This window comes from Amborella trichopoda, chromosome 3, assembly GCF_054954075.1.
Source record: "Amborella trichopoda isolate Santa Cruz 75 chromosome 3, AtrichopodaSantaCruz75HAP2 v2.0, whole genome shotgun sequence".
NCBI lineage: Eukaryota > Viridiplantae > Streptophyta > Magnoliopsida > Amborellales > Amborellaceae > Amborella > Amborella trichopoda.
In genome coordinates, this window is record NC_142338.1 from 17674773 (window position 1) to 17697254 (window position 22482).

Below are 22482 nucleotides of genomic sequence, written 5' to 3' on the forward strand. Positions count from 1 at the left end.
AAGTTGATGCTTTAGCAAAATGTGGTGTGCACGAACAATCGTCCGTGGTTACATCATTTTCTTATAGAACATCCTTGTAATCGCTCATGGGTGAATGAAATTCATAGTAACTGATTAAAAAAAAAAAAAAGGGCAAGAGGTAGCTGTTCCTAGAGAGAGGTAGTTCTACGAAATGAGAAAGTGCGCAAGCCTATTGTTGATAAAAAGTAATAAAGGAGTAAGACTGTTTTTATGCTTTATCGGTGGATTAAACATTCTAATCACTAATATAATTCGTTATCCGACTTGAACATTGCACACAGAGCCTCCTCATGTAAATCATGTTTCTTTTTTGGAAATATAAGGTTGACATCTTCATCATCAACAATATCATCAGTCTCTTCTCAATAGGGGTGAGAAAAGGTCGGATCCGACAAATCGGACCTGAATATTTGAATTTGGATCTGAATAGTATACATTAGATCTGAATCCAAATAGTATATATCAGATTCGAATGCAGATTCAGATCTGGATTATATATACTATTTTTTAAAAAAATATATAAAAAATATAAAATTACTATTAAAATAATGGGGTGGATCTGGATCAGATCCACTTGCACCTTAATTCGATCCAAATTTCAATTCGGATTTGACTTTTGGATCCAGATCTAAATTTCAAATCCAAATTTTGGGTCCATACTTGGAACCGAATAGGGTTTGAAATCTGGATTTTGGATCCTGATCATGTCATTTCTCACCCTTATTTCTCAACTATTTGGAGTTTGCTCTGTGAATTATGGTTTGCCATTCGGCTATATCAATGGTTAGACCCTCAGTGAGCCCATAAGTCATCATATCTTTTATTTGCCGACGGAGAATACCCCGGCATAAGCAAATAATGTAGATTCATAATTCATGGAAAGTTTTGGCAAAGTTTAACATTCATTACAATCCACCTCCTTTACTCGGGCTTCTGACGAGCTAAACTCTCTTTACCTAGGCTTGGGATGGGTTAAGGAAAAGTTTAAGGTCCTCACCATTCCTAGACCAATGTTGACCTCTTAAAATTATAAAATTAAGGCGCACCTCAAAACTCCATCAAAAAAATGCTATCGTGATATTGGAAAACCATCTAATTGATCATCTCAACATCAAGATGCGTGAATATTTTTATATTTCAAATCCTAAAAATTGTTCATCTTACAACATGTTATCTGGACTGTCTATTTTCAAGATTTTCATACATTTATAGATCTGCTTGATTTGAACTATTTTTATAATTTAAAATTTTATAATTCGAGATAAAAAGAGATTCTCGTAAGCTTAAACTTTTTTTGACACCAAAACTACAATAATGATAAAATTTGAAGGTCCACTTTACATTCAAGATTTTCATACATTTATAGATCTGTTTGATTTGAACTATTTTTAGAATTTAAAATTTTATAATCAAAGATGAAAATAGATTCTCAACATCTTAATTTTTTTTTAAACCAAAACTACAATAATGACAAATTTTGGAGATCCTCTTTACTTTAATTGTTGAAGGATGAAGGCTTGTGCCAACCGCACCCTTTTTGTTTTATAGTTGAACTTCAACCTCAACACGGTAAATAGCGAAATGAAGTGGCATGCAAACGCGCCCCTTGGATACTCAAATTGCGAGCAACGCATTGGACGCTCATGTCCAGACAAAAACAAATCCATCCCTGTCAACAATGGCCCGTAATCTCCGGTGATGCGAAAAAACATGATCTAATCTCGCAGCAGTGTGGGAGCCTCAGACCTCAAAACCCAATCCGTTTACTTAGAAAAGTACTCACGCCAGTCATATGGCTTCTCTCCACTCATGCAAACACTTCCTCAAAACCCTAAGCTTCCATCGACCAAAGATCAAAAGACTATTCAGAAAAGCTTTACATCTACATTAATGGAGGAAACAGTGAATAAAATAGAACAGAAGGCTTTGCTCAGGATTAGCTCTATAACCAGTCATCTCGTTCCTGTTTCTTCTTCGCCTCTTCATATCACTGCTACCTCCATGAAAGATAGCTATCACAGGATTCATGGTGATGTTCCTTTGAATAAGGCGGAGTGGAGAAGCTGTTGTGACAGATCAGGGCGCGAGTTTACTGACATTATCTATGAGAAGGCGGTTGGAGAAGGCATTGCTAAGGTAATTTGAAGATTGTGGAGCTATATTTGTTTGGTCTCTCGAGCGATGACTGGCTTTGTTGTGGATGATACTAATGGTGAAGATTAGGCATTTGCAGGGATAAGGGGCTGTTTCGAATGTGTTATTACTGGTGTTGTTGCGTGTTTAGTGCTTTTGTCCGCAATAATTATTTTGATCCATTCTCGGCTTGTCCTTTGAGTTGAGCGGTTATATTTGGTAATGATAGAGTTGAAATGTAGGATTTTCGTCTGCATTTCGGTGTCTTCCTCACATTTGATGGGGAATATTGAAATTCACAACAAAAGAAGAAAAAAAGCTGAATTTGGTTATTATATCAGATTAGACTTTGTTTCCTTTCTTGGATTTGTTTGTTTTCTTACCTATGTTTAATTTTTGTATTTGTTTTTTTTTTTGTTAAGTGAAGGAGTTTTTTTGGACAATAGTCCTTTGTAATAAGTGTTCTTTTCTGCACGAGTTGCTGCTGGGATGTCCACATCTCAATTTTTGTTTGGTTTTTGAATTTCGATCACATTTTGTTATTGTCAACTGAATGAAATTAGTTAGGGTGCATATAATAAAACCTCCAAACCTATCAAAAGAAAAAACAAAAAAAAACCTCCCTGGCATTAATAATTTTCTAATATCTTTACCAAGTAACCCTCGTATGAGTTGATAATCAATGTTCAATGTCTTGGATTTATATTCTCTGTTCATGTTGTGATGAAACTATATTTTGGATTTTCAATTGGAATTTTCTCAGTAAAAGGAAAAAAGGATTTGAAGTAATGGAAGATTCTGCATCCATGTGTTGTGAATTTATAATTGGAACACATCAATTTTGTAATATATGTAAAACATAAAATCCATGATCTTATTGAAAGTGGCGAAAGTTGTATGGAATTATACCCAATGGTGTGTAACTTGCTTACATGGTTTCTATAGTTTGACTGTAGCTTAGGTAGGTGTAATTGTGTTCTTAAACAAAGGTGACAAGAAGAGATTCACTTACTTCTGTCACAACCTCATCAGGATAGGATGAGCACAAGGAGTTATGTGGCCCTTAAAGGCATTTGTTGGTGGTTTCTTAATTTTTCATTTTGCTACGTGCTTGGACTTTGAATTAGTCAAAATTAATTGTAATGAAAAATGTTTCCATTTATGTTATCCTTTGTAGGCCTGCTTAGGGGTGGCAACGGGTCGTGTTGGGTCTGGGAGCCAGACCTGGACCGGACCCGGACTCGAAAATGTAATGTGGAACACAGAGCCAGACCCGATTGGACCTGACTCAAAAATTAAAATATCTATATATTTAAATATATTTCATAAATTGGGACCCAAAAATATAAAATGGGACTCGGACCTGGAGACCCGGACTTGGGTCCAAGGTTTGGAAGCGGACCTGACCCTCTAGGTTCAATTTTTGGACCCATATCAGGCTTCGGGTCGGGTTTGGGTCCTGGTCGAGTCCGGGTCCGGATCCATTGCCACCCCTAGGCTTGCTTGCATTCATGAATATTCATTCTTTATTCACATAGTTACAAATAGCTTGCGCTAGACCTAGTGCTTCTATATGGAGTGGGCCCTAGGGATTGACCAGTATATATCTTGTTTAGCGTGTTTTCCCCAGATTGCTGGGGGATACTATGATTGACATCTTTCCATAAACGACCCCACATGCAATCTGGTGCCTTGAGGACACAGTGTTAGGTTTTGTGACCATTTAAACAGCCATTAGCTTTTTGGTTGTTTTATGTAGCTGGGCTATTATGGATGTGCATTCTCCATTCCCGTGGTTTTATGTAGCCGGGCTATTATGGATGTGCCTTGTTATGCTTGCATTTATGGATGTGCATTCTCTATTCCCATGGTTATAAATAGCTGGTGATGGATTGAGTCCTGGTATATGGAGTGGGCCATAGGTCTCGGTCAGTATATATCATGTTTAGCACATTTTCCTCATACTGCAATGAAAAATATAAACTATAGGTTTCGATAGTCGACTCCACATGCGATCTGGTGCCTTGTGATGGCAAGGTGAATCCCTCACCATAAGTTCGGGACTTGATTATGTGCTGTGTGCTACTCAAACATACAAGCGGATGTGGGCTGGGACTAGAGTGGAGGACTGCTCTTCCAAACGGCTTCTTGCTAGTGTACTGTGTAGACAGTCCCAGCCACCAATGATATACGCTATTTTTACAGCCTTAGTACTCTTGATCTGGGTGTCAAGAAGGAAGGGTATATTATTCATTGATTCCATCTGCAAAACATGCAGATTGCATCGTGTGCGGGAGCTGGGTAATAGTGAGTTTGGATTGTTTGGATTTTCCATATTAAGACTAGAGCAGTCATGGTGCTGCCTGCTTGGGTGGATAATGTGCATGATCTAAAATCATGCATATGTCATATCTCTATAGTATAAAACAGCTTGCACATCCATCTAAATCCTCGAGTCTTCAAAATGGTTTGCAGGAAAAGTCAAGTGAGTTATAATCCATAAAATAACGTTTAGTAATATTGTTGTAGTGCCAATGTACTCTAGCTATATTAAGAATGTTTTTCTCCTATTTATGTTATTGTTTTGGGATATTATATTATGGATTTATTTGTACAATTTTATGATACTAGGAGTATTTTTAGTAATCTGATTGTTTGAGGTTTTGTGGGTTTGTTATGGGGAGTGTATTTTTTTAAAATTGGTTTTAAATTAGGAAATCCTGCAAATCATGTTTTGGGGGTGAATCCGATTGCAACAAACCCTTTGCACGTATATGGACATGCATTGAGGGACAACCATTTGTGGATTGTGAACAACTAGGGCAAGGTACAATAGAGCGACCATTGTGGCAGGCTGCTGGGGGCATCATTGATTGAGTCTCACATGATCTTGTTACCTATGGTGGATCTTGATTGAGTGGGATTCGAGAGATTAAACGGAGACACTTATTTCGGGGTAGATCTGGCTTTCTCAAAAGCCGAGGGGCACTTGTGTCTATGTCTTTTATAACTTGATATTAACTAGACAGCGACTTATAACTATGACAACACATGCATACAAGGAACCACATAGAAGAGGGCAACTTGTTGCTGGTGGGATATGTCACTCTCAGACATTGGCTGGAGGCCATTCAAAGTTTGATGTTAGAATATATATGCATATTCTTTTAATGTTTCAAATTTATCTACATATTTGATTGTTAATTAGCAACTGGAAGTTTTGTTTTTCTGTTTACAATGTCAATTGTTTCTTTATAGATCACTATAAATCGACCAGAGAGAAGGAATGCTTTTAGACCTCATACAGTGAAAGAGCTTATGCATGCCTTCGATAATGCTAGGGATGACATCTCTGTGGGGGTTGTCATCTTGACTGGTAAAGTATGCATTGTATCTCTTGTCTTGGCATTTGATCATTTCAGTATATTTAACCCTTAGTGTTTACCAGAGATTCATGTATGTACACATCAATGCATGCACATTCAACATTAACACGAATTTCACATGGTTAGAGACCCAAAAAACATGCCCCTACCATCCTTGAATGATGAGAACTAACATTATTGAATGATGAGAATTAACATTATTGTACCATCCTTGAATGATGAGAATTAACATTATTGTGCAACTAAAGAATGCTTAAAGTCAAGTATGCTATATGATGCCTGCTCAACTTGTAATTAGCTTTTAGTGAGTGACAAATATGGATTGTAGTGAAAGTTGGCTATGGAGAATTGCCCAGTGTATAAATTCAAAAAGTTCTCTTTTGCTTTTATTTAAACCAGCAAATTCTACTTACAAGTAGCAAATACAATGTGAAAATATAAAATAAAACCTACTACAATCTAGGATCACACTCTTACTGCCAATGTTAAAAAAAGCGTAGGCGGCCTGGGGGACCTGGCCGTCTAGCCGCCTACCCAGGAACATGGGATCCCCTCACGCCAAAGACAAACACCCACCCCCCCCTCCCTCCCACAAACAAAAAGGACTAAGGAGTTCTTAGGGCATGGGTTTAGGCCTTAGGGAGATTTTAGGGCAATTTTAGAGCCCCAAACCCCTCATGGTAAAGAGAAAACATAATATTACAGTCACAAAACAGATTTACAGATACAAAGACTCAAAGAGATCTTAAGACATCAAATTGCTTGAAATCCCAAATGTCATTGTAGAAAACTAGAGGTCTAGAAATAATGCTCAAACTCAACAAGACAAAAACAAATAACAAATACATGTGACATGTCACCACCCCAATTCTTTAATGTCAACCAAACAACTCTATGGCATCACCATTTGGGGTATTCAAGTGGATCCAAAGGAGCATCTGATGATGATGACATGCCATCATCATCAGAGTCATCGTCCTCCTCAACATATTGAGTGTCATCCCTAGTCTCCTCTGAATGTGCTTCTTCCTCTTCATCCTCCTCTCTTGATCTCATTATCCTCTCCCTCTTCTTCGCCATTGCCTTCCATTGCTGGGCCTTCTCCTTCCCCTTCCTTTGGCTTTGAGATTGAGCCCTAGTGGTAGGCACAGGGGGCATTACTGTCCCAGTAACCTCACGAAGCTGGCCCTAGATTAAGCCCTCTCCAGGGAATACCTCATCATCAGCATCAACTAGGCACTTGCATGTGTCATCAATATCAACAGTTTCAATAGCCTCCCTTTCATTGTGCTCCAGCTGTCAATGGCGCTCTTGCAACTTCTGATTATAGTGAACAAAGACTAGGCGTTCAGTCGCTTTTGCTCTAGTTTGTTCCTCTTCTTTGTATGCACCTAATAGAGAAAAGCTCACTTACTTACTATGTGACTATGTAAGTAACTACTAACTAACTGCGTACATATTAAGTTAACTGTTAACTATTAAGTAAACAAGTAATATTAGTATATTACCATTTCAATAGTGCTGAAGTTGCACTTACATCCAGATGAGCTGCTAGTTAGATTTAGTATTTTCATGGCCATCTGCCGCAAATGAGGGGTGCTTCCCCTTGGCACGGCCCATCCACCATGCACCTATTTCATGTAAATGTAGTAATTTAGTAAATTAGGTATCTGTGTAATTGAAAATAATACTCAAATCATAAAATCAAATTGAGGAAGTTTTAAACTTACCAGGAGGGATCTTGGACCTTTGCCTGACTGCCACCTCCTTACTAAGAGACCTATTAGCGAGCCTATACAGATCTACCTCCATCATTACCTTGTCCTGCACTTCAGGATCAGGGTTGAGCTTTACAATGCACTGGTTTAATGCATCCATGAATTCAGGCTTGCTATGTACCCCATGATCTGTGTAAAAGTGAGCAGGGTTAAGGTAGTTTCCTACTAAGTGTAGGGGTCTCTCAAGCTGGTAGTTCCATTTATCTTCAATAATCTTCAAACAATTCTCATACTTCTTTTCATCATGGCCAAAAACTCTCTTGATTTCTTCCTTTGCATCCTCCATGGCCTTATAAATATGCCCCATAGCTGGTTTCTTCTCATCATCAACCATCTTGAGAACTTTTACTAAAGGGTGAAAGACGTACAAGGCATATTGGACCTTGTTCCAAAATCTTGAGTCCATGATAATATCCATAACAACTTTTCCAGACGCTTTCTTGGACCACTTCAACTTGGTCCAATCCTCCGATACAAACATGGACCTCAACTTTTCATTTTGCTCATATAAAGATTGCAAGGGCATGTAGGAGGTGGATCTAGCCACCTCAAGCCTCACCAAGTCTTTCTCATCAGTAAACTTCCTCATCATGCTAAGACTTGACCAACATAAAATTCCCTGAGCAAATTACCTGCAATGTCAATGCATTCAAAAAACTCAAAAGAAGTAACAAAGAAGCATAATACATAGTTTAGTGTATTATATAGATTAGGTTCTTACCTGAGTGTGACTGTATAAAGAAACATTGACTTTCCTTGCCTTTTGGATGGTTGTCTCGACTGTTTTCTTCTTACCAATTGTCTCAAGCATGAGGTCTATGCAGTGTGCTGCACAAGGGGAGAAGAAAATACGCGGCCTAAATAAGAGGGAGCATATTGGTTACTACTTGGACTACTTTATACTCCCCTATCTCCTCTATGCACTGGTCTACCAAATTAAAAATGAATTTGACATCATGGGACTTGTCAGAAGCATCAATAGACCTCATGGACATTGTCTCTAATGGACAATTTACCATCAAATTCATGATGCTTCTGTTCCGCTTATCACTCCAACCATCAGCCATGCCTGTGCAACCATAAACACCCCACGCATCCCTATGGGTCTTCAAATAGTTATTGGTTAGCTTAACTTGTTTCGTAAATAATCGTCCTTTGTGCTCACAAGCAGTTGGAGCCTTACACCCTGGCGCCTGCGCCCTAATTGGCCCACTCTTTCCAACATAGTCTAGAAGCTACTAAAGTTAGCAGCATTAAAATAAATACCTGCTTAGAAGTACCACCTGGCCACATATTGGGCCACTTATCTCTATCTTCTTTTTTAAAGTGGGTCTCTAAACTTGTTTGACCCCTTTCTCTTGATAGAATCTCCGAATCAGGGTGGGGGAAGAAAGTATCCACAGGCCCTCTTCTTTTTTGCCTACTAGAAGATCCAATCTTAGTATAAACGTCTTCTTCATCTCATCGAACTTCAAAAATGTCTACACTCCTTACAATTTCTTCATGTCTTTTCCTCACCTCCTCTTTCTTGTTTTTACCCTATCATCTCTCTCTTGACCTCAGCTGGCACTAGAGTGCATGGGGCCACATCCCCTTTAATATCGGCTAAATGTTTCTTAAATATGTTGATGTCGACAATATATAATTTTTTACAAAACTTTCACTCCACCATATTCTTGTCAAGGGGATTTGGAGAAGATTTATATGTACTTGATCCACTAGAAGACATTGTCACAGAGACACAATAATTGACTGAGTATCAAGGTGAATTAGAATCTCCTAATCAACCTGTAAAATACACAAGATTAAAGTATTAACTATTAAAAAAAAAAGTAAAAAACATAAGAAAAATTTAAGTTTTAAATGAAGATATAAAAAATGCAACTACATTAAAGAAGAAACTTTACAATGAGATGTAAAGATATAATCATATAACATAATATGAAAAAGAAAAGAAAAAAATAAGAGGAAACAAAATCACATAATATGTAACAATGATTATATGATATCAATCTAAAAATAATATTCATGTATAACTTCAAATAAGAATTAAGATATAACATAATTATTAATTCATTATTTACTAATCAATATCAATAAGACTATAAGATTTGGTTTTGGATATCAAATATTCACAAAATATCAATTTCATCCAAATTTTAAGAATTAATATTATTCACAAAATATAAGTTACAAATCGGTAAATATTCCTACAATATGTAAAAATGTCAAAAGAGTAAAACAAAACTAAATATGATTCATAACACAATATGTTATAGCAAAAAATAAAAAATCAAAACCCTTATTCAAATATCATAATGCTCTAAAAATATCAAAATGAAAACGATGTCGGCCCAAACCTCATCTATTGGGTCGCCAAAAGTCCTCAATTTCGACCACTAGAAGCGCAAAAAATTACCACGAAGTATTGCCTTTCATTTCGGAAGGAATCGAAAAACTAAAAAATTTATCAATCTTTCGATAAATCACAAATTCGAGGTTTTTAGGGATTTTCATTCTCAAGAAGCCACGGATTAGGTTGTGGGGGTAGGTCCCCCATTGATGTTGGGAAATTTGAGGAAACAGTAAAACAACAAGGAATAAGCCAAACACAAGCACAATTCAAAGAAACGTAGGGTTTCTTCTCCATACCCCAAGCTAGGGTTCCAAAAGTTTAAGCTCTCTCTCTCATTCAATTTTTAAAAATCATGTGGAATGACTCCCTCAAGGCCTCACACACCTCTTATATATTACAATTTAATATCTCAAGTATAAAAAATGCCCAAACAAATAATACATTGATTCATACATTCTAACTCAAAAAATTTGTAATGACAATTTTACCCCTATGAATAATACTCATGAGCAGAACTCGTGAACAGTAATTTCATGAAGAACAAAATAAAAATGAAACCTTAGGATCCTTAAAAACTAAAGAACTCTAGAAATAAACCCTAAAACTAAAACTGTAATATATATATATATATATATATATATATATATATATATATATATATATATATATATATATATATATATATATATATATATAGGGTGCGGTTTCTATAAGGTTGCAACCTTAAACAATCCAATTTAGGCATGCTTTAAAATTTTATCATAACATGTAATTTTGTTGTAAAAAATTCTTAGTATTATCTTAAAATCTATTTTCACACCTACTTAGAAAATTTTAAACTCAAAAAATGGTTAAAATCAAGTAGATCTATTATTATATGAAAATCTTGAAAATGGACGGTCTAGATAATGTGTTGCAAGATGCACTATTTCTGGGGCTTAAAATAAATAAAAGGTGTAAAGATGAAAGAGTGTACCTTCCAAGATTATAGGAGAGAAGACAATAGTAGGTTGCAGAGAATAGAGAAGGTTGAAGAGAGTAGAAGAGATTGAAGAGAGTAAAGTCGAAAGAGGAGAGAAAAGATAGTAGCGAAAGCCTGGACTCTTTTTCTGATACCTTGCTTCTGAGACTTGCTTCCTTTTTATAGACCTCAGATCTCAAATGTTTATTAAACTGGCTTCATAATCGGGTACCACGTCAAGAGTATGAATAGTACTTCTGATTTGATCAAAGCAGTGGCACAATATTCTGAATTGACTAAAAGGTGTACAGTAAACGTCGGCAGCATCTATGAACAGTTAAAAGGGTGAATGGTGTTGTCGGTGGAGAATCCAGGAATAGTATTATGGTCGACAAGTGGCAGGCATGTAGCATATTCGTAGACATGTGGCAGATAGGCAGCATCTTTGTAGACAGGTGGCAGACATGCAGCATCTTTGTAGACAGGTAGCATACAGACAACATCTTTGTAGATAGGTGGCAGACAGACAACATCTTTATTTTGCGATGTGGAATTCTTGACAGTTTATCGATATTATTCAATATTGACAATGTATTGGCGGGCTTGACAGTGTATTGGCGGGCTATAATTTGGGCTTTCTTCGGGCCTTTTTAGGAAAAGTTCATACTTGGTTGTATGAGCCCACAGTCTTCATTTTCAATAGCATAATCTTCGTCATTCTGGGCAGAGGTTGACATTGCCTCTTCTTCTTCATCAAATATCTGCAACAGTTTCTTCTTCAGTTCTTCTTTTGTTGCCGTTGGATTTTGTTGCTTCATCTTGCTGATGTAACTGGCAATGTTGCTTTCTTTGGATTCAGGTGGTGGAATAAAGATTTTTCTTAATTTAATATTTTCAGGGTCAATGGCTTTATTTTCGTACACGTCCCACCATTAAATATATATTTGTTTTCCCAATTTTGGGATGTATTTCCAATCTTTGGTATAATCATCTGAGATTGCGTAGGACCATTTCATGATCCAAGGGATTTGGTAGTAAGCCATAAAGAACACATGGAGATCTATTTGGGTGTTATTATTATTATATTCAGCAAACTTGGTTTGCGGAGTCTGTATCTTTGATGGGAGTATTTCTGTTCCAGATCCCCATACCTGGAACCGATTCCTAAACCAGTTAGGAAATTCAGTAACGACAGGTACTTTTATTTGTAAACACCAAGTATGAGAATTATTATTATTTTGATAAGTAAAGACCTTGTGCCAGGCATCAATATATTTGGCATAATTGTAATATTTATTATTGAATTCTGGTGCAAGCAACTTTCTGCTTCTTATGGGATCCATGCCCCATTCTTTATAAGAAATTATTTTTCTTATTTGAAACTTGGAGTATCCTATTGTATTAGTATTTTTATGGTAAAAATGGACCAAAGATATTGATCATGTTTCCAATAAGATAGCCTCATACCATTCTTTAGTTTTATTATTATTAGGAGGGTTTATATTATGTTTTAGATATAAATGGGCTATATTTACTGGATCCATATCAAGATGGTTATTTTCTATAATATCATCAGATAAAAAGGTGGTTTCTTTCTATGAACCTTGATTTTTCTATTTCTGGAGTTGTTATTGAAGTAGGAGAAGAAACCTGGGATTGGGCTTGTCTTTTAATAAGTTGATTTGGGGTCATAGGAGAGACTATTAGAGGGTTCTCTGAAGGAGATTGGACTATATCCATTTTCTCTTTTCCTTTATTAATATTAGTATTTATATTTAATATCATTCGTCTATCTCTATTTCCTCTGTCTCTGTCCCCCTGCAAAAATTCACGGGTTAAAAAATCAAGAAGGAAGTTAGTATGACCTTTAATATGCTCAATATCAAAATCAAAAGAGCATAAGATCGCTTGCCATCTTGCAAAAATTTGTTTAGAGACAAGATTTTTAACATCTTTAAGCAAATTATCTTTGGCAGCTTTGCAATCAGTCCTTATAAGAAATTTTTGATTTAGAAGATCACTTTGGAACTTTGTAACACAATGTACAATAGCTAAAATCTCTTTTTTAACCGTTGAATAGTTTTGCTGAGTTTTGTTCCAAGCTTTTGATGTAAATCGAATTAATTGCTCTTTATCGGATATTTGTTGTTTCAAAATTCCTCTTAACCCTATTTCTGAGGCATCACATTCAATAATTTTAAAGGCATTGGGGTTGGAAAGTGTAAGACAACGTAATTCTTTAGCTTTTAGTTTTATCTTTCGAACTGCCATAGTATGTTCTTCAGTCCACTTTGGTGGATTATTTTTCGATCTATCAAATAAGGGTTTAGCATCAATAGCCAAATTTTTATAAAAATCAGAAATATAATTTAGACAGCCTAAAAACCTTTGTAATTCAGTTTTATCTAATATGATGTCTAGAAATTTATCAGCAAATTCTATTGCTCTATCTATTAGAATAATGCTGCCTTGGAAGATATTATGACCCAAAAATCTTGTTTTTGTTTGGCAAAGACTAATTTTCTTAGCTGAGACTACTAAGCTTGCAGCTTTTATTGCGTTTATAAAAACATTTATGTGTTTAAAATGTTGCTCAATGTTGTCGGAAAATATTAAAACATCATCTATATAGACAATCATAAATTTCATGTAAGGGTTGAAAATAGCATTCATAATATTTTGGAATTCTGAAGGAGCGTTTTTAAGCCCAAAGGGCATTAGGTTCCATTCATATTGTCCAAACGGGACATTAAAAGCAGTCTTATATCTATCATTTTCAGAAATTTGTATTTGCCAATAACCTGATTTTAAATCAAATATACAAGCATTTACCAGCCTTTCTATTAAATCCTTTTTATTAGGGATTGGATACCTTATCCATTTTAATACCTTATTAAGAGGTTTATAGTTTATTACCAGTCGAGGTGCTCCTCTTTCTTTTTCTGAGGCCTTCTCGACGTAAAATGCTGAACAGCTTCAGGGAGATGTACTTTTTCTAATTAGCTGTTTCTGTAACAAATCATCAATTTCCTTTTTACATATTTAAAGTAATTGAGGGTTCATTTGGATTGGCCTAGCTTTTGTAGGTAGTTTATTTTCATTAAAATTTTCTTCATATGGCAAACTTACTATATGCTTTTTTCTGTTCTAAAAAGCACTTGGTAACTCAGCACAAATTTCTTTTTCTATTGTGTTTTTAATTTCTAAAATTTTATTTAAATTTTGTGGTAGAGAGAGTTTTTCTTCTACTATTTTATATTTCAATTCTTCTTTTAGATGACACAAGAACTTTTCTTTATTAGATATAATTTGTTTTACATTATTGACCTCTCTTCTTTTTGGTTTATCTATAAACTCAAACTTTACATTGTGTCCTTCTATATTTGATTCAATTCCTAAACTATCTATTTTTAATGGATATAATAGATTTAAGAATGGGGCTCCTAGTATTACTGCTTAGCTTAAACCTTTGACCATGATAAAAGGCATTTCAAAGCAGTTACCATTATTACATACTGCTGCGTTTGATAATTTATAATTTATTATTAATCTACTACCATCAGCTTTAATATTTGAGTTGTCTTACTAAAATATTTTGTAGGCACTAGTCCTTCATTTATATAGTTAAGATCTGCTCTGGAGTCTATTAGCGCTAAAGATTGGAAACTATATTCTTTATTAACAATTATTCTTATTAAGGTAAACCATTTTTGTGTAATAACTTTATATATATATATGTATATAGAAATTGAATAAAAATTAAAAATAAAATTAATTTTGCCCTCTATCACCCACCTAGCTGCAGCCTAGGTGTTTTGGTCACTCATTCGATTAGGCGGTCACCTAGGCAGCCGTGAGGCCAAATTTTCGAACATTACGTACTGCCTTAAAAAACAAACTTTATTCATAGACAAAGAATGAATTACAACCTTTTTGAATCAAGAACAAAATGAATAAATAAAGTTGGGAAGCAACTTACTGAACTATGATTAGGATCACCTCCATAGAACTTAATACACCCCAATCCTAATTACCAAACCGATGGCACACTGATCCCATTGGTCTTGCTGAATTCTCTCATCTTGGAAGTTGCTTGCCATACCCTAACTTGAAAACTAGGGTTGAGAGCATATACAAGGGAACTAGGTTTCTTGTCAACCATCACAACTATGGGGCATGCTACAATGTGGCACCAAGGCTTGGGCTTCACCCTTAAATGGGCTTCCTAGGGGTGGGGTGCCCCTTAAGATCGGGCTATGGGGAGAGAGAGAGAGAGATGAAACTGAGAACTGAGCGGTGACCCCCACATACAAGGCCTCTACGTCCTAGGGTATGCTGACTTTTAATATGATTTAGCTTGGACCAAGGAGTCCAAGGTAATATATGTGGTGAAGAGAAAATTCATCTAAGCCATCCATTCACTAGATCAATTATTATTATAAAGGGAGGAATTCTAGAACCATTATCTCTTAGATCCTTGACCCATATCCTCTTCTAATTCTGTTAGGATTAGTTTTTATCCATAAATTCCAAGTTCCTTAGGATTAGGATTTCCATATATTCTAGAAACAATTTCCCTTCTAGAAATAAAAAACCTTCAGGAAACCAAATTATCTCTTATTTTCGTGAAACAAAATTTATTTATTTTAAAACCTTGTCCTTATCCCCCTTAAATCTCTCCTTCTGATAACAACCTTATCTTACAAGAAGAGAAGGGGGGAGGAAAAAAGGGTGACGTGGAACCCTTATGGGGTTCACGTCCCATGCAAATGTGGGGCTAACTCACATGGTGGGCCATGGCTATTGGTCCGCCATGTGGGTCCTACAAATATTAAAATGCCCAAATAAATTTAGATATATGAAATATGCCCTTAAAATTACTTTAAAGAAATAAATTGAATATTTAATTTGCAGAAAAAATAATTTAATTGAATAAAAAATTCTTTGGGCATAAATAAAGTATGGAAAAGTTAGGGCCAGTTTGGATGTCAAAGAAAAAAATATTCACGGAGAAAAAAAATGCAAGTTTTTTCCACCTCAATTGAAAACCATTCTCGTCTTATTTTCTTTTGTTGGTAGACTGTTTGGATGTCTAATTTCATTGATTTGTCAAAAAATCGTCTACCCCATCTTGTCAAGAAATTCTGAATCGCCTTGTCTCCATTGACTTGACCCCACCTTGTGTTCCAAAACCAGCAAGATTGGTCCTCAATAATCTCTCGAGATTCAGAGTAAATCAAGCACAACTTGCTTCACTCTAATGCTCTGCTCTGTACAAACCAACTCTTTGAATGTGTGAAATCCTGCATTTTGATGCTGGTTATTGTAGAGAGCGGAAGAGGTAGAGGGTGAGAAGAGACTAAAGTTTTTAAAGAAGGGACTGCCAGGTTTTTCAAAGAATGCGGATAAGTTTGTCCTACCTTGTTATGGTTGTTGGAGATCTGTTGACCTCTATTTACTGAGTTTTTGGGAGAGCAAAGGGAAATCTCAGCTGCTGTCTTTTTGGGAGAGCGAAAGGGAAAACTCAGCTGCTGTCTTTTCTTAGAGAGACTTTTCTTAGAGAGAGGAAGAGGCGAAAGCTAGGTCTGCCGGGCCCGAAATATATCAAATTTTGGGTAGGCGTTCCCAAAATATATTTTGGGTAGACGTTCTCAAAATATATCAAATTTGGATTCTAGCGTGGATTAAATCTTGATTTCATGTCAATTGGAGTATAAATCATCCTTCCAATTCTTCTAGTGGTTCAGGGCTTCATTAGTTTACTTGTGCCACCATGGATGGCCTTTACTTTAAATTTAAAATATTACTGGTAAATACAACACATACAATTAAAAGTAAACCATGGCGTAGACATGATCCTATTTTGTCTTTATAATGATGAAGTCCAAATCACAATTTAGGAATACTTGTCTTTTGTATATAATGACCATAAGTTCAATAGTCAATGCAATCACTTTAAAATCCGGGAAACCTTCTAATAAGAAACATCCAATATAGGTTTTAAAGTTGATGAGGCTCAAGATGTGCTTGTGCCTTCCTTATCATAAAAATGAAATCTCGATTCCTAGTAGGGATCGTTAAACGTATTCCATAGTCCATATTATTGTAAATCTCGATCTCAAATTGGCATGGGTCTCTGATTCATATAATTCAAAAACCTGATTCCAAATATGTTAGAATCACGATTCGAAACAACAACATATCTCTGTCCCATAGATGTTGAAAACTCGATTGTGTATATTAATGAATCTTGACTCCTGGAGTGTCGATTCCAGGTGGATGGGAATCCCGATTCCAATGAGGACGAAATCTCGATTCCATACGTAGATGAAACTTGGATCTATTTCGATCGAAACACGATTATCAAAACTAGGAATCTCGATCCTAGTGATTCCTATTGTACGGACAACAATTCTTAAGACATAAATCTTTTAGCCGGCTGCGATTCCACAATTCCGGTTCCTAAAACTGTTTCGGTTCCTAGGCGTTTCCAACAACTATGGGAATATGTGACTTTCTATGGCACTCAACCTATGCCAAAAATCTTGACCCACAAACTATGTTCTCAAACCAACCCATCAGGACCTATGATCCATGGTCAGTTGTAAGGGCTCATGATTGACCCATCAAAGTTGGCCAATAAACAGTGCGATCATGAATCTATTGTGTAGATTATAGATTTCCCACTTAAGAGCAAGTCTTATACATAGGGATGAAAGCACGTATTGCAATAGTGCAAGGGGATTCTCTTTAGCACATGTGCATGACCTATCCCAAGCTGCTTCCCATAATGTGGCTATCATGTGTACACGTCATGCGGTGGTTGCTGATCCTCCAATGGTATACAGGAGACCACCAGCCTCCTAGCCCACAGGATCATCCTTGGATATCTCTCCTACTTCAACTAGGGATGACCCTACACTGTAACACTCGAGGATAGTGCCTATGCCTAGTGGTACAGGTTTTGGACTCAGTCTTGGGTCTAGGCTGCTCAACCCAGGAGAGTCAACCAACAAATCATAAAGTGCCCTATTGGTCCCATAAAGACCACACTCCCACTAGAGTAGATGGTGTCCGCTATGATTTTTATTTTTACATGCTCTCAAGGCCTTTAAAGGCCACAAACCCCAACACTTATGTGGTGATATATTGGGCAAAACACTCTGCTTATGGAGTTAACTTAAGAACTAAAACAAATAGGTCACCAATTACTTGTCGAAACCGATTACTTGTTGAATCCCCTTTTCACATCTCGCATTGACAAAGTAGAGATGCATTTTCAGAAGGATTATTCAGCAGTCATCATCACAACTGCCATATTCTTATCTTCATGGCGTTATTCCATGTCTTATCTTCTTTTGTTCATGACATACCTCTCATCCACTTTCTATCAAACATTCCGTGATGAGAACTTCAATATACAATCTAAGTATAATCCAGCTAAATATATAATATTTGTTTCTCATGATAAATAGTCTTAGGTTCTGATCTTAGTTCTCATATTTTTTATAACTTTAAATCAACTAGAGTACTCCGATTCTTTTGTAGCCTGTAGAGGAAGTAGAACTGAGAATTTGATTATCTGAATAGCACCTTGCTACAACTCATAAGTTTGTTTTCGATGCAACTGCTGTCACATGTCTACAGAACCACACATTGAGAATCGTAGTAATAGGTAGTATTACAAAAGGAAGATAATGAGCAGTTAATTTCCTTTGGTTGGTAGATAATATGGATCAAACCCACACCCTCAAGGATATTGAATTATTTTTTTTATTACATTATTATGAAGTTATAATCAGCTTTGAACCCAAAGATGGCAATCTGTAAGATTTGGCTGCAAGTGTTGAAAATTCATAGTTGTATTCCAATTTCACATCGTGCTTCATATGAAAGTAATTTACATTTGCAAATTAAATAAATGAACGTGGTTAATAGCACATTTCACATCTTTGCCTGTATGTAAATTAACATGATTATGAAAATCTTACTTGTTTATACATGCCTATCTGTATTTCAGGGTTGACTTCTGCCTTGTATTGTAATTTTCCCCCTTGTGCCATCATGGGTTGAGTGGCCCAGTCAGGAGCATATTGATGGGGATGATTAACTTCCAAGTATTTAAAGAAATACAAGCAGGATGGAGGGAAAGTGGGACCCACCACCCAATACATGCCCAGTTCTGGCGGGTCCCACTCTCTCCATCACTATCCAACCATTTGATTTGATTTGATTGTGATGATCTTCATGATCACCTATCCATGTGGTCACTGTCATTCATATCATTACAATATATGGATATAGTTTCCCATATATACTCCAAGTTTGGATACGTACGTGCGTTTTGGTGAACATTTGGTTGGTGCACCAACAAAACTAATTAATTTGTAAGGTGGATGGAATCTTTTATGCTCAGTTTTCATCTTTCTTACAAGGTGACGGCATTTCTTGGATGTTATTCAATGTCACCCAAAGGCATCAACTCCAACCATGCCACCCCAACAGTGCAAATTCAGAGTTTCAGGCAGCATTCAGATGCGGCCTAAGTAAATTCGTTTTTAATTGTTAATGAAGTCTAAGTATACTATTGTAAATTAATTGATAGTCTACACAAGAGAAGTCATTTTCTCGGTTGATTCTGTTTATGCTGATGATGTTTCAGCGTATAAAAAATCTCTTTGCATTTGGGTTTGTGCCAGGGTACTGAGGCTTTTTGCAGTGGTGGGGATCAAGCATTAAGAAGTTCAACTGGATATGCTGATTATGATAGTTTTGGCCGCCTTAATGTTTTAGATTTACAGGTAAGGCTATCTAACCAACATTTATGATTGATATGATTTACTGCTACACTTTCTTGTTGGTAATGATGGTTCTATATTCTTGGCATTTTACTGTAAGTATGAGCTAGACGATGCACATGATATGCCTTTATACTGAAGAGCAAACAATTTGAAAATTCACTGGAAGAAGTGAGGAGAAAAACTGGTGCAAACTTGAATGCAACATCTGGAAAAACTAGCAAAATTGTTTTTCTTTTTTTGGAAAAGGAAAAACAAAATGGTTAACAAAGGGATGAATTTACAGCACTGAAATCATTTTATTTCTTGCCTTTTTGTCTGTATTTATGGTTGATCATGTGAGTTAATATATTGAGCAGAGCTGCATGAGCGGGCTTTATCCTAGGCTTGTCTCCAATAGTTGATGGTATCGGTCTCCTATCTATTGATGTGTATCACAACACGTATTTGAAGTGGCATAATCTGTACTAAGACGCTTTGAGGAAACTTTGCATGGAATATTATTGTGGGGAAAACTTGTTTAATGAAAAGGTTCTGGTGTGGGAAATCAAAGCAATGAGTCTGAGTGCCTTGGTGGATGTTGTGAATGATGTTGCTAGATATTTCAGGCACTGATTTCAATTTACAACCCAATCTTTTGCCTTTCGTTTTTGGGGGAGAGTTTGCTGGGATGCAATTAATCTACCGTTTTCTCACACATTCGTTTCATGTGTTGTTATTTGTGATAAAAAGGTTTAATGTGCTGCTACATGACTTTCCATGGAGCAATAGAGCTTGGAGACTAGGATGCCAATATATATCTAGTGAGTAGAGGTTTCATGGAAAATGCAAACCTAAGAATAGGGAGGTTTTGGGTATGAAGAAATTGAGAAACTTAGGCTTTGGATTGATATTTTGATTGCTTTTTTTTTGGGTGTGTGTGTAAATCCATTGGGTTATTCACATCAAACATATTATACTTTTGGGCCCTATAATTTTTTTTAAATTAATGAAATTCTGTTAAGGTGCATAAGATGTATAGGGGTAAACTAATTCTTGAGAGAGGAAAGGTCTGTGAGAAGCATGAGCAGCCATGAGAGAGGATTCTGCTGATCCCTGCATGACGTTGAGTGAAAGATCCAACCATGGTGATGATTCTTCCGATAAGAAACCTCCAGAGCCTTTTGGCTCTACTTCGGCAGGTGTAGATGAGGATCTATGTTCTTTTGTTAATCTTGCTGGTGATCTATTCAAGCAAAAAACTGGTGTTGAACTCAAATCTGGTATTGAAGGACAAAGATTCGACCTCTCTGGTAATGGAGTTTCTAATGAAGCTACTGATCTAAGGCCTAGCTGTTGGAAGAAAGGAACATCGGCAACTGGTCTACTGTTTGGGAGTCCTGGTGTTCAAAAGGGTGTCGCATACTTCAAACATCAAACAACCCCCCAACCAAAACTTGTTGAAGGTCAATTCATCATCAACATTGATTCAAACCTATATAAAGAGTGTGCATCAAGGTGGAAATTTTGTCTTATTGGTTTTTTCTTAGGGACAAGACCGGAGCAGCTGTATATGAAAAGTATGTTGATGCAAATGTGGGAGGTCAAATCTGAACTAGAATTTTTTTCTCTTACAGATGTTTTTTTATTGTTCTGTTTCAAGGAGTTGGATGAAATGATAAGAGCCATAAGCAGTCCATTGTTTATCAACAAGAGTTGCCTGGTGTTGCAAAAATGGGAGCCTGATGTTACACCCTCGAAGTAATTGAAAGAGGTGTTGCCCGTGCGGATTAAGTTGCCTGGTTTGTCAACTCATTTGTTGGGAGTCGAAAATACTGGGTTGCATCTGCCATTGGACGACCTCTCTTTATGGACCGGCCTACGAGCTTGTGGTCTAGACTGCAGGCAAGAGCCTGTGTAGCATTGAACATGGCAGATGATAACCCTGAAGAAATTTGGATTCAATATAATAGGAAAAGAGGTGAAACAACGTGTTATTTATGAGTTCATCCTAGTACAATGCTCTGAATGTAAGGCCATGGGACACAAGTCACAGTTCTGTAAGAAAACAAATTGACTGTTAAGAGCTGTCATATGGAGAAGCCAGTACTCACAAAGGTGGTGTTTGATAACTTTCACTGCAGTTTCCCCGGGAATCACCCCTGCTGCTGACTTTCCTAGATTTGGGGATGCAAGTGAAAATTGGTTGGGTGAATGCTGGAAACTCTATTTGATTAACTGTGGTGCTGGTAATTTCACCTTTTTGGCAATGGGAAAGCTGGAAGCTGCTTGTAATACCATTCATTGGTGTATTTCATTGATATGATGTGCAAAATGCAGTTTTTTAACAACATTTTATAATTAAATAAGGTTCCTTCCATTCATTCAATATAATACCAAACATGTAAATAAATTCAAAGAATTCCAATCTTTAAATATTGACCAAATTAATTTTCTTAATATCAAAATTTCACTCAATGCACAAGCAGCCTTCAAGAATTGGTAACAACAGTAAGCATCAATGGAGGTTTGAGAACTCAACAAATTAATCATAGAACACAAAACAATAAAGTAGTAATGTCATTATTTAGTAAGAGGGTCTTGATTTATGCCATGATCAATCACTTATATTTAATTGCAACACATAAGACCCTTGTAGAGCAACAAAATATCAAGAACTTAACAAATTAAGTTACAAACTTGTAAAGTAATTACATACTTAAATGACTCAACACAAGAAATCTAAGGAGAAAGCAATACACTGCCGTCATCACTTCAATTAACAAAAGACAGCAACTTGCATGTAGTATAACTTACATTAGCTTCATAAAATCATATGTGTCATTCAAGACTCAAATCCAAAACAAATTCAGGCTCAAATGACAAAAGTATCATTTGGGCAAGACATGGAACCGAGAATGTACTGTTAACAATAGTAAGCATCAATGGAGGTTTGAGAACTCAACAAATTAATCATAGAACGCAAAGCATGTTGTGCATGCCCACCACAAAAAGAAGTGTCAACTTATAGTAGTTCAGAAGTAAACAACTGGTTTATATACGTACAATC

At 36.2% G+C, this 22482-nt stretch overlaps 1 protein-coding gene and 1 long non-coding RNA gene across 4 annotated transcripts in view; both read left to right on the forward strand.

The window, feature by feature from the left end:
• The first annotated feature begins 1802 nt into the window (after window positions 1-1802).
• The window catches only part of ECHID (enoyl-CoA hydratase/isomerase D), a 44886-nt gene continuing 24206 nt past the window's right edge, over window positions 1803-22482 (forward strand). For all 3 annotated transcript variants that reach the window (XM_020665030.2, XM_088860282.1, XM_006840660.4), the window contains exons 1-3: window positions 1803-2157; window positions 5413-5535; window positions 19335-19436. In XM_020665030.2, the coding sequence (XP_020520689.1) occupies window positions 1831-2157; window positions 5413-5535; window positions 19335-19436 (552 nt within the window). In that variant the 5' untranslated portion in view covers window positions 1803-1830. The remainder of the gene's footprint in view (window positions 2158-5412; window positions 5536-19334; window positions 19437-22482) is intronic.
• Window positions 20438-21122, forward strand: LOC148782787 (uncharacterized). Its single transcript, XR_016050850.1, has 2 exons — window positions 20438-20614; window positions 20705-21122. It is a non-coding gene; the product is annotated as an uncharacterized LOC148782787 (long non-coding RNA).